Consider the following 13,220-nt stretch of genomic DNA (forward strand, 5'->3'; position numbering starts at 1 on the left):
GTGGCTTAAAGCGGAAGCGCCACCGCGTTACAAAAGCGGCGCTGATTGGCTGCGGCGTTGCTGGGGTGCTCTGATTGGCTGAGGCGTTGCTGGGGCGCTCTGATTGGCTGAGGCGTTGCTACACGCGCTCTGATTGGTCGTGAGGGTGACGCGTCACTTCCGCTTCCTGCATCACGTGACCGGCGGCGTTCTTAAAGGGGCCGCGTCTCGTTTCGGGGGGTTTATTTGGGGGGGGGAGGGGAATTTTTGGGGGGTCCCGGGGGGATTTTGGGGCTCCTGGGAGGTCCCGGGGGGGTCCCGGGGTGATGGGGGGGGAGAACGTGTTCCTGTTCGTGCCCAACCTGATCGGTGAGTGCCGGACTGGGACGGACTGGGACGGACTGGGAGGGGATTGGGGAGGGGGTTGGGGGGAACTGGGATAAACTGGGATGAACTGGGAGTGATTTGGGAGGAACTGGGACGGACTGGGAGGGGTTTGGGGGGGATTGGGGGGGGTTTGGGGGGACTGGGATGAACTGGGATAAACTGGGAGGGGGTTTGGGACGAACTGGGTTAAACTGGGAGTGATTTGGGAGGAACTGGGACAAACTGGGTTAAACTGGGATGAACTGGGAGGGGATTGGGGGGAACTGGGACAAACTGGGAGGGGTTTGGAGCGGGTTTGGGGGGGACTGGGATAAACTGGGATGAACTGGGATGAACTGGGAGGGGTTACTGGGGATTGCTACTGGTTTATACTGGTTTATATTGGTGTGGTTTACACCGGTTTGTACTGGTTTATACTGGTTTATACCAGTTTATACCGGTTTGTACCGGTTTATACTGGTTTGTACTGGTTTATACCGGTTTGTACCGGTTTATACTGGTTTGGACTGGTTTATACTGGTTTATACCGGTTTGTACCGGTTTATACTGGTTTATACTGGTTTATACTGGTTTCCATGCATTTCCATGGGGATTTTTGGCTCCATACTGGTCCATACTGGTTTATACTGGTCCGTACTGGTCCATACTGGTTTATACTGGTCTGTACTGGTCCATACTGGTTTATACTGGTCTGTACTGGTTCCCAGGCTACGCCCGGATCCTCCTGGCCGCCGTGGCCTTTTGGCTGATGCCCACCCGGCCGGGGCCGGCCGCCGCCTGCTACGGCCTGGCCGGACTGCTGGACGCCGTGGACGGACACGCGGCGCGGCTGCTGGGCCAGGGTGAGACTGGGAGCACTGGTTTGGACTGGGATGGACTGGGAGGGGTTTGGGATGAACTGGGATGGACTGGGAAGGAACTGGGAGGGAACTGGGAGGGGTTTGGGAGGCACTGGTTTATACTGGGATGGACTGGGAGGGACTGGGATGGACTGGGATGGGAACTGGGATGGACTGGGAGGGACTGGGATGGACTGGGATGGGAACTGGGATGGACTGGGAGGGAACTGGGATGAACTGGGAGGGACTGGGAGGGAACTGGGATGGACTGGGATGAACTGGGAGGGACTGGGAGGGACTGGGATGGACTGGGAAGGAACTGGGAGGGAACTGGGAGGGGTTTGGGAGGCACTGGTTTATACTGGGATGAACTGGGATGGACTGGGAGGGGTTTGGGAGGCACTGGTTTATACTGGGATGAACTGGGATGGACTGGGAGGGGTTTGGGAGGCACTGGTTTATACTGGGATGAACTGGGAGGCTCCCAGTTCCAAACTGGGCCGATCCCAGTAGCCATTTCTGGTTTTTACTGGTTTTTACTGGTTTTTACCATATTTATACTTTTTTTTTTCCATTTTTTCCCGGGTTTTTTCCCTGTACTGGTCCATACTGGTTTATACTGGTTTATACTGGTCCATACTGGTTTATACTGGTTTATACTGGTCCCAGGCTGCCATCTGGGCGCCATTTTGACGGATTATACTGGTTTTATACTGATTTTATACTGGTTTTTACCCATTTATTCAATTTTTTTCCAGATTTTTTCCTTTACACTGGTCCATACTGGTTTATACTGGTTTATACTGGTTTACACTGGTTTATACTGGTTTTTACTGGTGCCAGGCTGCCATCTGGGCGCCATTTTGACAGATTATACTGATTTTTACTGTATTTTTACCATTTTTTTCCTGTTTTTTCCCGTTTTTTTCACTCACACTGGTCTGTACTGGTTTATACTGGTTTATTCTGGTCCATACTGGTTTATACTGGTTTTTACTGGTTTATACTGGTGCCAGGCTCCCGTCTGGGCGCCATTTTGACAGATTATACTGATTTTTACTGTATTTTTACCATTTTTTTCCGGTTTTTTCCCGGTTTTTTCACTCACACTGGTCCATACTGGTTTATACTGGTTTATACTGGTTTATACTGGTTTTTACTGGTGCCAGGCTCCCGTCTGGGCGCCATTTTGACAGATTATACTGATTTTTACTGTATTTTTACCATTTTTTTCCTGTTTTTTCCCGTTTTTTTTCACTCACACTGGCCCATACTGGTTTATACTGGTCCATACTGGTCCATACTGGCCCATACTGGTTTATACTGGTTTATACTGGTTTTTACTGGTGCCAGGCTCCCGTCTGGGCGCCATGCTGGACATGCTGACCGACCGGCTGAGCACCCTGTGCCTCCTGATCAACCTGGCCCTGCTCTACCCGCGCTGGGCGCCGCTGCTGCAGCTGGGCGTGGCCCTGGACGTGGCCAGCCATTGGCTGCACATGCACTGGTGGGCGTGGCCGGGCCCGGGGGGGGCGTGGCCAGACCAAAAACGGGGTTGGGAGGGGGTGGGAGGGAGAAATTTGGGGGTTTGGGAGAGGAAAATGATGATTTGGGGGCGTGGTTTGATGGGAGGGGGCGTGGCTTAGGTGGGTGTGGCTTAAATGCAGATTTGGGGGGTGGGGAAGGGTAAATTTGGGGGTTTAAGGGGGAAAATTGGCGGGAAAATGGGAATTTAGGGGCGTGGTTTGGCTGGGAGGGGGCGTGGTTTAAGGGGGAGGGGGCGTGGTTTAAGTGTGTGTGTCACAAATGAGGATTTGGGGGCGGGAAGGGAAAAAATTTGCGAGAATTTGGGAGAAATTTGGGATTTAGAGGAGGAAAAAAAGGCGGGAAATGGAGATTTGGGGCGTGGCTTGACTGGGAGGGGCGTGGTTTGATGGGGAGGGGGCGTGGCCAAAGCTGGCATGGCCTAAACAGAGATTTGGGGGTTGGGAGATGGAAAATTTGGGGGGAAACCAGGGAAATTTGGGGGTTGGGGGCGTGGCTTGATGTGGGCGTGTCCTCTGCTTGTTTCCTGCCAATACTGCTCCATATATGGTGATGTGGGCGTGGCCTCCAGTTGTTTCCCGCCATTTCCCCATATATGGTGATGTGGGCGTGGCCTCCAGTTGTTTCCCGCCATTTCCCCATATATGGTGATGTGGGCGTGGCCTCATAGTTTATTCAAATAGTCGTTTTGCCCCGCCCACCGCTCCATATTTGGCGCTGTGGGCGAGTCCCGCGTTGACCACGCCCCCTCTTTTGGCCCCGCCCCCAGGTCCACCCTGCAGGGGCTGACGTCACACAAAGCCCTGGGGGGGGAGGGGCACCCCCTGCTCCGGCGCTACTACGAGAGCAGAGTGAGACTGGTTTATACTGGTTTATACTGGTTTATACTGGTTTATACTGGTTTATACTGGGAGGGACTGGGAGGGGCTGGGAGGGGTTAAAAGGGAACTGGGATTGAACTGGGCCGAACTGGGATTGAACTGGGATTGACTGGGATGAACTGGAATTGAACTGGGATTGAACTGGGATGAACTGGGATGAACTGGGATTGAACTGGGATGAACTGGGATGAACTGGGATGGACTGGGATGGACTGGGATGGACTGGGATGAACTGGGATTGAACTGGGATGAACTGGGAGGGGTTAAAAGGGAACTGGGCCAAACTGGGTTGAACTGGGAGGGACTGGGATGAACGGGAACAATCCCAGTCCCAAACTGGTCTGAACTGGTGCGACGCCAGTCCCAGAGTGGGGGTGGGCGTGTCCCGCTGTGACCCCGCCCCCTCTGGCCCCGCCCCCAGCCGCTGCTGTTCCTGCTGTGCGCGGGGAACGAGGGATTCTTCTGCTGCCTCTACCTGCTGCACTGGGGGGAGGGGCCGGCCGGTGAGCACTGCTGGTTTATACTGGTTTATACTGGTTTATACTGGTTCGGACTGGTTTGGGCTGGTTTGGGTTGGTTTGGGCCGGTTTGGACTGGTTTGGGTTGGGAGGGGGGATGGGAGAGGGACTGGGAGGGGTTTGTGGGCAATGGGAGGGGTTTGTGGGCGTGGTTTGGACTGGTTCTTACTGGTTTGGACTGGTTTGGACTGGTTTGGACTGGTTTATACTGGTTTATACTGGTTTGGGCCGGTTTGGACTGGTTTGGACTGGTTTGGACTGGCTTGGATTGGGAGGGGGGATAGGAGAGGGACTGGGAGGGGTTTGGGGGGACTGGTTCGGACTGGTTTGGACTGGTTTGGGCTGGTTTATACTGGTTTATACTGGTTCGGACTGGTTTGGGCTGGTTTGGGTGGGTTTGGGTTGGGAGGGGGGATGGGAGAGGGACTGGGAGGGGTTTGGGGGCGTGGTTTATACTGGTTCTTACTGGTTTATACTGGTTTGGACTGGTTTGGACTGGTTTGGGTGGGTTTGGACTGGTTCAGACTGGTTTGGACTGGTTTGGACTGGTTTGGACTGGTTTGGACTGGTTTGGGATGGGAGAGGGACTGGGAGGGGTTTGTGGGAGTGGTTTGTACTGGTTCTAACTGGTCCAGACTGGTTTGTACTGGTCCAGACTGGTTTGTACTGGTTCTAACCGGTCCAGACTGGTTCTAACCGGTCCAGACTGGTTTGTACCGGTTCTAACCGGTCCAGACTGGTTTGTACTGGTCCAGACTGGTTTGTACTGGTCCAGACTGGTTTGTACTGGTCCAGACTGGTTTGTACCGGTTCTAACCGGTCCAGACTGGTTTGTACTGGTCCAGACTGGTTTGTACTGGTCCAGACTGGTTTGTACTGGTCCAGACTGGTTTGTACCGGTTCTAACCGGTCCAGACTGGTTTGTACCGGTTCTAACCGGTCCAGACTGGTTTGTACTGGTTCTAACCGGTCCAGACTGGTTTGTACTGGTTCTAACCGGTCCAGACTGGTTTGTACTGGTTCTAACTGGTCCAGACTGGTTCTAACCGGTCCAGACTGGTTTGTACCGGTTCTAACCGGTCCAGACTGGTTTGTACTGGTTCTAACCGGTCCAGACTGGTTTGTACTGGTTCTAACTGGTCCAGACTGGTTCTAACTGGTCCAGACTGGTTTGTACTGGTTCTAACTGGTTTGTACCGGTTCTAACTGGTCCGTGCTGGTTTCCCGCAGTGTTCCCGGGGGGTCCCGGCCTGGCCAGGTTGGGTTTGTGGCTCTCAGCCCCCCTGGCCGCCCTCAAGACCTTCCTGAACCTTCTGCAGCTGGGCGGGGCCTTGAGGGGCGTGGCCTCCCTGGACGCGGCCGAGAGATCCCGGAAGTGCTCCTGAGCCCCTCCCCCACCCCCCAAAAAACCCCTCCCCCAGCCCCAAAACCCCTCCCCCACCCTTTAAGCCCCTCCCCACCCTTCAAAGCCCCTCCCCCACACTTTAAGCCCCTCCCCCACCCTTTAAGCCCCTCCCCCACCGCTCAATAAAGAGGACTTGGCCCCTCCCCCACCCCGTGTGTGAGAGTGAGGGGGGAGGGGCGAGGTGGGGGAGGGGCTGGGCCCAGTTTGGACCCAAAATTCCCCCCAAAATTCCAACAAAATTCCCAAATTTCCGCCTCCCCAAGAGCCCAAAGAAAAACTCCCAAAAAACCCCAAAATTCCCACGGAAATCCCAAACCCCACCCAAAAAAAAATTTCCCAAATTCCAACCAAAGATCCCCAAAATCCCAACAAAAAAAAAAAAAAAGGGAAAATTCCCACCCGAAACTCCCAAAATCCGTCGGAAAATTCCCAAATTCCCATCAAAAACCCCAAATTCCAAAGAAAAATTCCCAAATTTCCCCCAAAATCCCACAAAAAATTCCCCAAATTCCCAAATTTCCCCCAAATTCCAACGAAAATTCCCCAAATTCCCACCCCAAAACCCCCAAATTCCGGCCCCGGGTGGAAAATCGGCCGCTTTTATTCCCGAGGCTCCGGAAATCCGGGAATTCCGGGGATTCCCGGGATTTTTCGGGATGGGAATTCCCGAATTTTGGGGGGATTTGGATTTTATTCCCCTTCCTTGTCCTCGCCGTGGGTGATGACGTAACAAATGTTCTTGTAGTCCACGTTGCCGGCCACGTCCGGGGGGAAGGCGGCCCACATGTTCTTGATCTGAAATCCAGGGAAAATCGGGAATGCCGGGGAATTTTGGGGAATTTTTTTGGGGAATTTTTTTGGGAATTTTTTGGAATTTTTTTGGATTTTTTTAGGATTTTTTTGGGATTTTTTGGGGATTTTTTTGGATTTTTGGGGGGAATTTTTTTTATTTTTTAGGGATTTTTTGGGGTTTCAAAGGTCCCACGTTCTTGATCTGAAATCCAGGGAAATTCGGGAATTTTTGGGGAATTTTGGGGGATTTTTTGGGAATTTTTTGGAATTTTTTTGGAATTTTTTTGGATTTTTTTATGATTTTTTTGGGATTTTTTTGGGATTTTTTTGGATTTTTGGGGGGAATTTTTTTTATTTTTTAGGGATTTTTTGGGGTTTCAAAGGTCCCACGTTCTTGATCTGAAATCCAGGGAAATTCGGGAATTTTTGGGGAATTTTGGGGGATTTTTTGGGAATTTTTTGGAATTTTTTTGGAATTTTTTTTGGAATTTTTTGGAATTTTTTGGGATTTTTTGGGATTTTTTTTGATTTTTTGGGGGAATTTTTAGGATTTTTTAGGGATTTTTTGGGGTTTCAAACGTCCCACGTTCTTGATCTGAAATCCAGGGAAATTTGGGAATTCCGGGGAATTTTTGGGAATTTTTTGGGAATTTTTTGGAATTTTTTTGGAATTTTTTAGGATTTTTTTAGGATTTTTTTGGGATTTTTTTTGGATTTTTTTTGATTTTTTGGGTGAATTTTTAGGATTTTTTAGGGATTTTTTGGGGTTTCAAAGGTCCCACGTTCTTGATCTGAAATCCAGGGAAATTCGGGAATTCCGGGGAATTTTGGGGAATTTTTGGGGACTTTTGGATTTTTTGGGAATTTTTTGGAATTTTTTAGGGGGAATTTTTGGGTGGATTTTGGGAGATTTCGGGCCAATTTCAACCAATTTTGGGGTGTTTTGGGGGTGATTTTGGGGGATTTTGGGGTGATTTTGAGTGGTTTTGGGGTGATTTTTGCCAATTTCAGGTGATTTTGGGGTGATTTCGGGTGATTTGGGTGTTTTTGGGGTGATTTCGGGGGATTTTGGGGTGATTTTGGGTGTTTTTGGGGTGATTTCGGGTGATTTTGGGGTGATTTGGGGTGATTTTGGGGTGATTTCAGGGGATTTTGGGGTGATTTTGGGTGTTTTTGGGGTGATTTTGGGTGATTTCGGGTGTTTTCGGGTGTTTTTGGGGTGATTTCGGGTGTTTTTGGGGTGTTTTTGGGGTGATTTCAGGTGTTTTGGGATTTTTTGGGTGTTTTTGGGGTGATTTCAGGGGATTTTGGGGTGTTTTCGGGTGTTTTTGGGTGATTTCGGGTGTTTTTGGGTGATTTCGGGTGTTTTTGGGGTGATTTCGGGGGATTTTGGGGTGATTTTGGGTGTTTTTGGGGTGATTTTGGGTGTTTTTGGGGTGATTTCGGGTGTTTTTGGGGTGATTTCGGGGGATTTTGGCTCACTCACCTCCTCGGGGGTGAAGCGGTCGCATTGCGTCGTCAGCAGCTCCTCCAGGCTGGGGGAGGGGAGGGAGGGGCGGGGTCACCCCCCAAAAAATCCCTCAGGCCCCGCCCCCAACCTCCCAAATCCGTCCCTCCTCCACCCCCCCAAGCACCCCCAAAAATCTCCAAAATCCACCCAAAAAAATTCCCCAAAAAACCAAAAAAAATTTCCAAAAAACCTCCAAAATCCCCCCAAAATTACAAAGAAAAACTCCAAAATCCACCCAAAAAATCCCCCAAAAACCTCCAAAATCCTCCCTGAAAATTTTCAAAAAAACCCAAATATTCCCCCCAAAATTCCCATTAAAACCCCCCAAAAAGCCCCAATTAAAATCCAACAGAAACCCCGAAAAATCCCCAAAAAATTTTCAAGAAAGCCCCAAAAAAACCACATTAAAATCCCCCCCAAAAAATCCCCGAAATTCACATTAAACCCCCCCAAAAAATCCAATTAAAATCCAGAAAACAATCCCGAAAAATTCCCAAAAGGTCCCCCAAAAAATTCCCAAAAAATTCCCCCCAAAATCCCAAAAAATCTCAAAAAAATCCCAAAATAATCCCAAAAAAATCCCCCAAAAAATAAAAAAAAATCCCCGAAATTCCCAAAAAAATCAAAAAAAATCCCCCCAAAATCCCAAAAAAATTCCCCCAAAAAATCCCCTAAAAAAACCAAAAAAAATCCCCAAAAATCCCTTAAAAAATCAAAAAAAATCCCCAAAAATTCCCAAGAAATTCCAAAAAAATTCCCAAAAAATTCCCCAAAAATTCCCAAAAAACTCCCAAAAAATCCCCTTTGCTTTCCCCTCCCCCGCCCCTCCCCCCGCCCCTCCCCCACTCACAAACTCTTCTTGATGGAGCCTTTCCCGTCCGGGTCCAGCACCTTGAAGGCGCCCATGATGACGTCCTCGGGGTCCGCACCTGGAGGGGGGGGGAGGGGCGGGGGGAGGGGTCAGCCTCGGGTGGGGGAGGGGAGGGGGGAGGGGATTTTTTGGGGAATTTTTTGGGATTTTTTTGGGATTTTTTTGGATTTTTTGGGAATTTTTGGGGGGGATTTTTTTCGATTTTTGAGGGATTTTTTTTTATTTTTTGGGGATTTTTTGGGGATTTTTTTGGAATTTTTTGGGAATTTTTTGAGGGATTTTTTTGGATTTTTGGGGGATTTTTGGGGGAATTTTTGGGGGATTTTGGGGTGAATTTGGGGGATTTTGGGTAAATCCGGGACATTTCCTGGGGGAGTTCCGATATTTTGGGGTGAATTTGGGGGATTTTGGGTAAATCCGGGACATTTCCTGTGGGATTTCTGATATTTTGGGGTGAATTTGGGGGATTTTGGGGTGAATTTGGGGGATTTTGGGGCTCCCCACCCTTGAGCTTCTCCCCGAACATGGTGAGGAAGACGGTGAAGTTGATTGGCCCCGAGGCCTCTTTGATCATCGCGTCCAGCTCCTCGTTCTTCACGTTCAGGCGGCCTGGAGGGGGGCGTGGCCAGCTCTGGACACGCCCACCGGACACGCCCACTCGCCACACCCACCCAGACACCGCCCCCTCCCCATTAAACCCCGCCCCCTTCCTTAAAAACCCCGCCCCTTCCTCCAACCCCGCCCTCTTTCCCACCATTAACTCCCAGTTAAGCCACGCCCCTTTAAAACCCCACCCACTCATTTGCATAGCGAAGCCACGCCCCTTCCCGTTTACCCGCTATTTCCACCCTTTAATCATACCCAAGCCCCGCCTCCTCATTGAATATTCATCATTTAAGCCCCTCCTCCTCACTCTGAGCTCCTCCTCCTCATTAAATATTCAGCATTCAAGCCACTCCCCCTCAGATTAAGCCCCACCCCTTCATTAGTAATTCATGAAACCCCTCCCCCTCATTAAACATTCACCATTTGAAGTCCCTCCCCCTCATTAAATATTCCCTTTAAGCCCCTCCCCTCATTAAATATTCCCTTTAAGCCCCTCCCCTCATTAAATATTCCCTTTAAGCCCCTCCCCTCATTAAATATTCCCTTTAAGCCCCTCCCCTCGGCCATCTTCAACCAAGCCCCGCTCTTAGACCACGCCCCCGTCTGTAGCCCCGCCCCCTCCCAGCCCATTCCCACCCTCTCAATCCACCCTCCCTTAGGCCACGCCCCCCGTTTTCAGGCCACGCCCCCTCCCGGCAATTTCCCATCCTCTCAGGCCACGCCCCCCGCTCTCAGGCCCCGCCCCCTCAGGCCCCGCCCCCAGCCCCACCCATGGCGGCGAAGGTCTCGCGCAGATCGTCCTTATCGATGATCCCGTCGCGGTTCTGATCGATCACCGTGAACGCCTGCGGAGGGGGCGGGGCCACGGGGGGGAGGGGCGTCAGGGCCACGCCCCCTCACCCCTCCCCCACCCACCCCCCCCCCGTCCCGCTCCGGGAGAAATCCCGGGAAAAATCCCCAAAAAAAACCCGGGAAAAGCGCCCCTCCCCCACCCACCCCCAGGCTGGGGTTTAGGCCACGCCCACTCATTTGAATGGAGGGGGTTAATTAATTACAGGGTTTAATTTTAACTTGATTTGGTTTCGGTTTGATTTGATTTTAATCTGATTTAATTGCATTTAATTTGATTTTGATTTGATTTTCGTTTAATTTTAATTTGATTTGATTTTGATTGAGTTTTAATTTGATTTGATTTGAATTTGATTTGACTTTGATCTGATTTGATTTTGGTTTGATTCGATTCTGATTCGATTTCTGTTCGTTTGATTTAATTATTCCTCATTTAATTACCCCCAAAATAACCACCCCTCATTTACATACCACCTCATTTACATACCCCCTCATTTAAATATGTCCTCAGTTACACACAACCTCATTTACATATCACCTCATTTACATAAGTATCACCTAAATACCATCTAATTTACATGTATCCTCATTTACACGCATCTCATTTAAATATCATCTAATTTACGTCTACTCATTTACATACCCCCTCATTTGCATGCCCCTGATTTACATACGCCTCATTTGCATACCCCCTCATTTGCATACCCCCAATTTAAACCCGCCAAACCCAAACACCGCCAAAATTAATCACCCTTAATTAAAATATCCCCCATTTAATCACCCTTAATCCATTAATTACCCTGCATTTAAATACCCTGAGGCCCCGCCCCCTTTCTCCAAGCCCCGCCCCCTTTTCTCCAAGCCCCGCCCCCACCTCCTTGAACTCCTGGATCTGGGTTTGGTCGAACATGGAGAAGACGTTGGAGCTGCCCTCGGCCGCGCGGCGTTTCGCCTTCTTGGGGGCCTGGGGGGGGATTTGGGGGAAATTTGGGAATTCCGGGGAAATTCGGGAATTTTGGGGAATTTTTGGGAATTTTTGGGGAATTTTTTGGGAATTTTTTGGGGTTTTTTCGGAATTTTTCAAGATTTTTTTGTGATTTTTTTGGGGTATTTTTGTGATTTAAAAGGGAAATTTTAAAAAAGGGAAAAAAAGGGGGAGTTTTGGAGGTTCTGGAAAGGATTTTGGGAATTTGGGAATTTTGGGGGATTTGGGGGAATTTTGGGGGATTTTTTGGGAATTTTTTGAGAATTTTTGGGGAATTTTTTTGGGTTTTTTGGGAATTTTTTGGGATATTTTTGTTGTTTTTTGGGGGGTTTAAAAGGGAAATCTGGGGGTGTTTTGGAGGTTCCAGGAAGGATTTTGGGAATTTGGGAATTTTGGGGGATTTTTGGGAATTTTGGGAATTTTTTGGGAATTTTTTGGGAATTTTTGGGGAATTTTTTTGGGTTTTTTTGGGGGAATTTTTTCTGGATTTTTTGGGGGTTTTTTTGGGATTTAAAAGGGAAATTTGGGGGAATTTGGGGAAAATTTGGGTGGATTTGGGGGAATTTTGTGGAATTTTGTGGGAATTCGGGGTTTTGGGGAAGATTTTGGGATCCCAGGGGGGATTTTTGGGGATTTGGGGCAGAATTTGGGGAATTTCGGGGTGGAATTTTGGGATTTGGGGCAGAATTTGGGGTCCCGGGCTGGATTTTAGGGAATTTTTGGGGTATTTGGGGTCCCAGTGCAAATTTTTGGGGATTTTGGGATGGATTTGTCGGAATTTGGGGTTTTTGGGTGGATTTTGAGTGGATTTTGGGGTCCCAGGACAGATTTTGGGGGATTTTGGGGTGGATTCTGAGGATTTTGGGGTCCTAGGGTAAATTTTGGGGTGGATTTTGGGGATTTCGAGGTGGAATTTGGGGATTTTGGGGTGGAATTTGAGGATTTTTGGGTCCCAGGGAAGATTTTGGGGTGGATTTTGGGGACCCAGGTTAAATTTCGGGGTGGATTTTGGGGATTTTGGGGTCCCAGGGCAGATTTTGGGGTGGATTTTGGGGATTTCGGGGTGGAATTTGAGGATTTCGGGGTGGATTTGGGGGATTTTGGGTTGGATTTTGGGGATTTTGGGTTGGATTTTGGGGATTTTGGGGTGGAATTTGGGGATTTTGGGGTGGAATTTGGGGATTTTGGGGTGGAATTTGGGGATTTTGGGGTAATTCGGGTGGATTTTGGGGTCCCAGGGCAGATTTTGGGGTGGAATTTGGGGATTTTGGGGTAAATCGGGTGGATTTTCGGGTATTTGGGGTGGATTTTGGGGTAATTTGGGGAGGATTTTGGGGATTTTGGGGTCCCAGGACAGATTTTGGGGTGGAATTTGGGGATTTTGGGGTAATTCGGGTGGATTTTGGGGTCCCAAGGCAGATTTTGGGGTGGAATTTGGGGATTTTGGGGTAATTCGGGTGGATTTTGGGGTCCCCCCCGCTCACCATGGCCGCTCTCTCTCTCTTCCCGCTGCTCCTTTTGGGGTGAAAACTTCGGGAATTTTCTTTTTCTTGGAGCCTCCGGGGGCTTTTTATGGCCCCGGGGGTGGGGGAGGGGCGGCCCCGAAATAGCCCCGGGCCCCTCCCCCCACCCCCACCCCCACCCCCACCCCCACCCCCAAAATTCGGCCCCGGGGTTCCCTTAAAGGGGCAGAGGCCGAAAATAGAAACCGCCCCTCCCCCCACCCCCCCCTCCCCCCGCCCCTCCCCCCACCCCGCACCTGCTGCTGCCGCCCCTCCCCCACCGCGGGGGGAGGGGAGGGGGGGGAGGGGAGAAGGGTGACCCCAAATTGGGGATCCCAGTTAAACCAGTTAAACCAGTAACCCCAAACTGGGGCTCCCAGTGACCCCAGTGACCCCAAACTGGGAATTCCAGTGACCCCAGTGCTCCCAGTAACCCCAAATTTGGGATCCCAGTTAAACCAGTAACTCCAGTAACCCCAAATTTGGGATCCCAGTTAAACCAGTGACCCCAAACTGGGGCTCCCAGTGACCCCAGTGACCCCAAATTGGGG

The 13,220-nt window shown here is 50.1% G+C and overlaps 2 protein-coding genes across 2 annotated transcripts; one reads left to right on the top strand and one right to left on the bottom strand.

The window, feature by feature from the left end:
* The first annotated feature begins 148 nt into the window (after positions 1–148).
* CDIPT (CDP-diacylglycerol--inositol 3-phosphatidyltransferase) lies at positions 149–5,697 on the top strand. Its single transcript, XM_086872180.1, has 6 exons — positions 149–348; positions 1,074–1,208; positions 2,559–2,712; positions 3,520–3,601; positions 4,053–4,134; positions 5,380–5,697. The coding sequence occupies exons 1-6, from the start codon at positions 306–308 to the stop codon at positions 5,532–5,534; spliced, it is 651 nt and encodes a 216-aa protein (XP_086728306.1). The 5' UTR covers positions 149–305; the 3' UTR covers positions 5,535–5,697.
* Positions 5,698–6,137: 440 nt separating this feature from the next.
* Positions 6,138–12,805, bottom strand: MYL11 (myosin light chain 11). Its single transcript, XM_086872145.1, has 7 exons — positions 12,652–12,805; positions 11,057–11,146; positions 10,103–10,178; positions 9,232–9,336; positions 8,707–8,785; positions 7,833–7,881; positions 6,138–6,349 (listed from the first exon to the last, which is right to left on the bottom strand). Exons 1-7 carry the CDS (start codon positions 12,652–12,654, stop codon positions 6,245–6,247), a joined length of 507 nt encoding a protein of 168 aa, XP_086728271.1. The 5' UTR covers positions 12,655–12,805; the 3' UTR covers positions 6,138–6,244.
* Between the last annotated feature and the right edge of the window lie 415 nt (positions 12,806–13,220).

Source organism: Cyanistes caeruleus, chromosome 39 (genome assembly GCF_971803275.1).
Source record: "Cyanistes caeruleus chromosome 39, bCyaCae1.hap1.1, whole genome shotgun sequence".
In the NCBI taxonomy this organism is placed as follows: Eukaryota; Metazoa; Chordata; class Aves; order Passeriformes; family Paridae; genus Cyanistes; species Cyanistes caeruleus.

Coding starts and splice junctions, on each gene's coding strand:
- MYL11 (XM_086872145.1), bottom strand. Junction 7,882..8,706: donor GGCTCCATCAAGAAGAGTTT/GTGAGTGGGGGA, acceptor CCCCTCCCCCAG/CCTGGAGGAGCTGCTGACGA. Junction 6,350..7,832: donor ACCGCTTCACCCCCGAGGAG/GTGAGTGAGCCA, acceptor CCTGGATTTCAG/ATCAAGAACATGTGGGCCGC.
- CDIPT (XM_086872180.1), top strand. CDS start 306: ATGGGGGGGGAGAACGTGTTCCTGTTCGTGCCCAACCTGATCG. Junction 349..1,073: donor GTTCGTGCCCAACCTGATCG/GTGAGTGCCGGA, acceptor ACTGGTTCCCAG/GCTACGCCCGGATCCTCCTG. Junction 3,602..4,052: donor GGCGCTACTACGAGAGCAGA/GTGAGACTGGTT, acceptor CCCCGCCCCCAG/CCGCTGCTGTTCCTGCTGTG.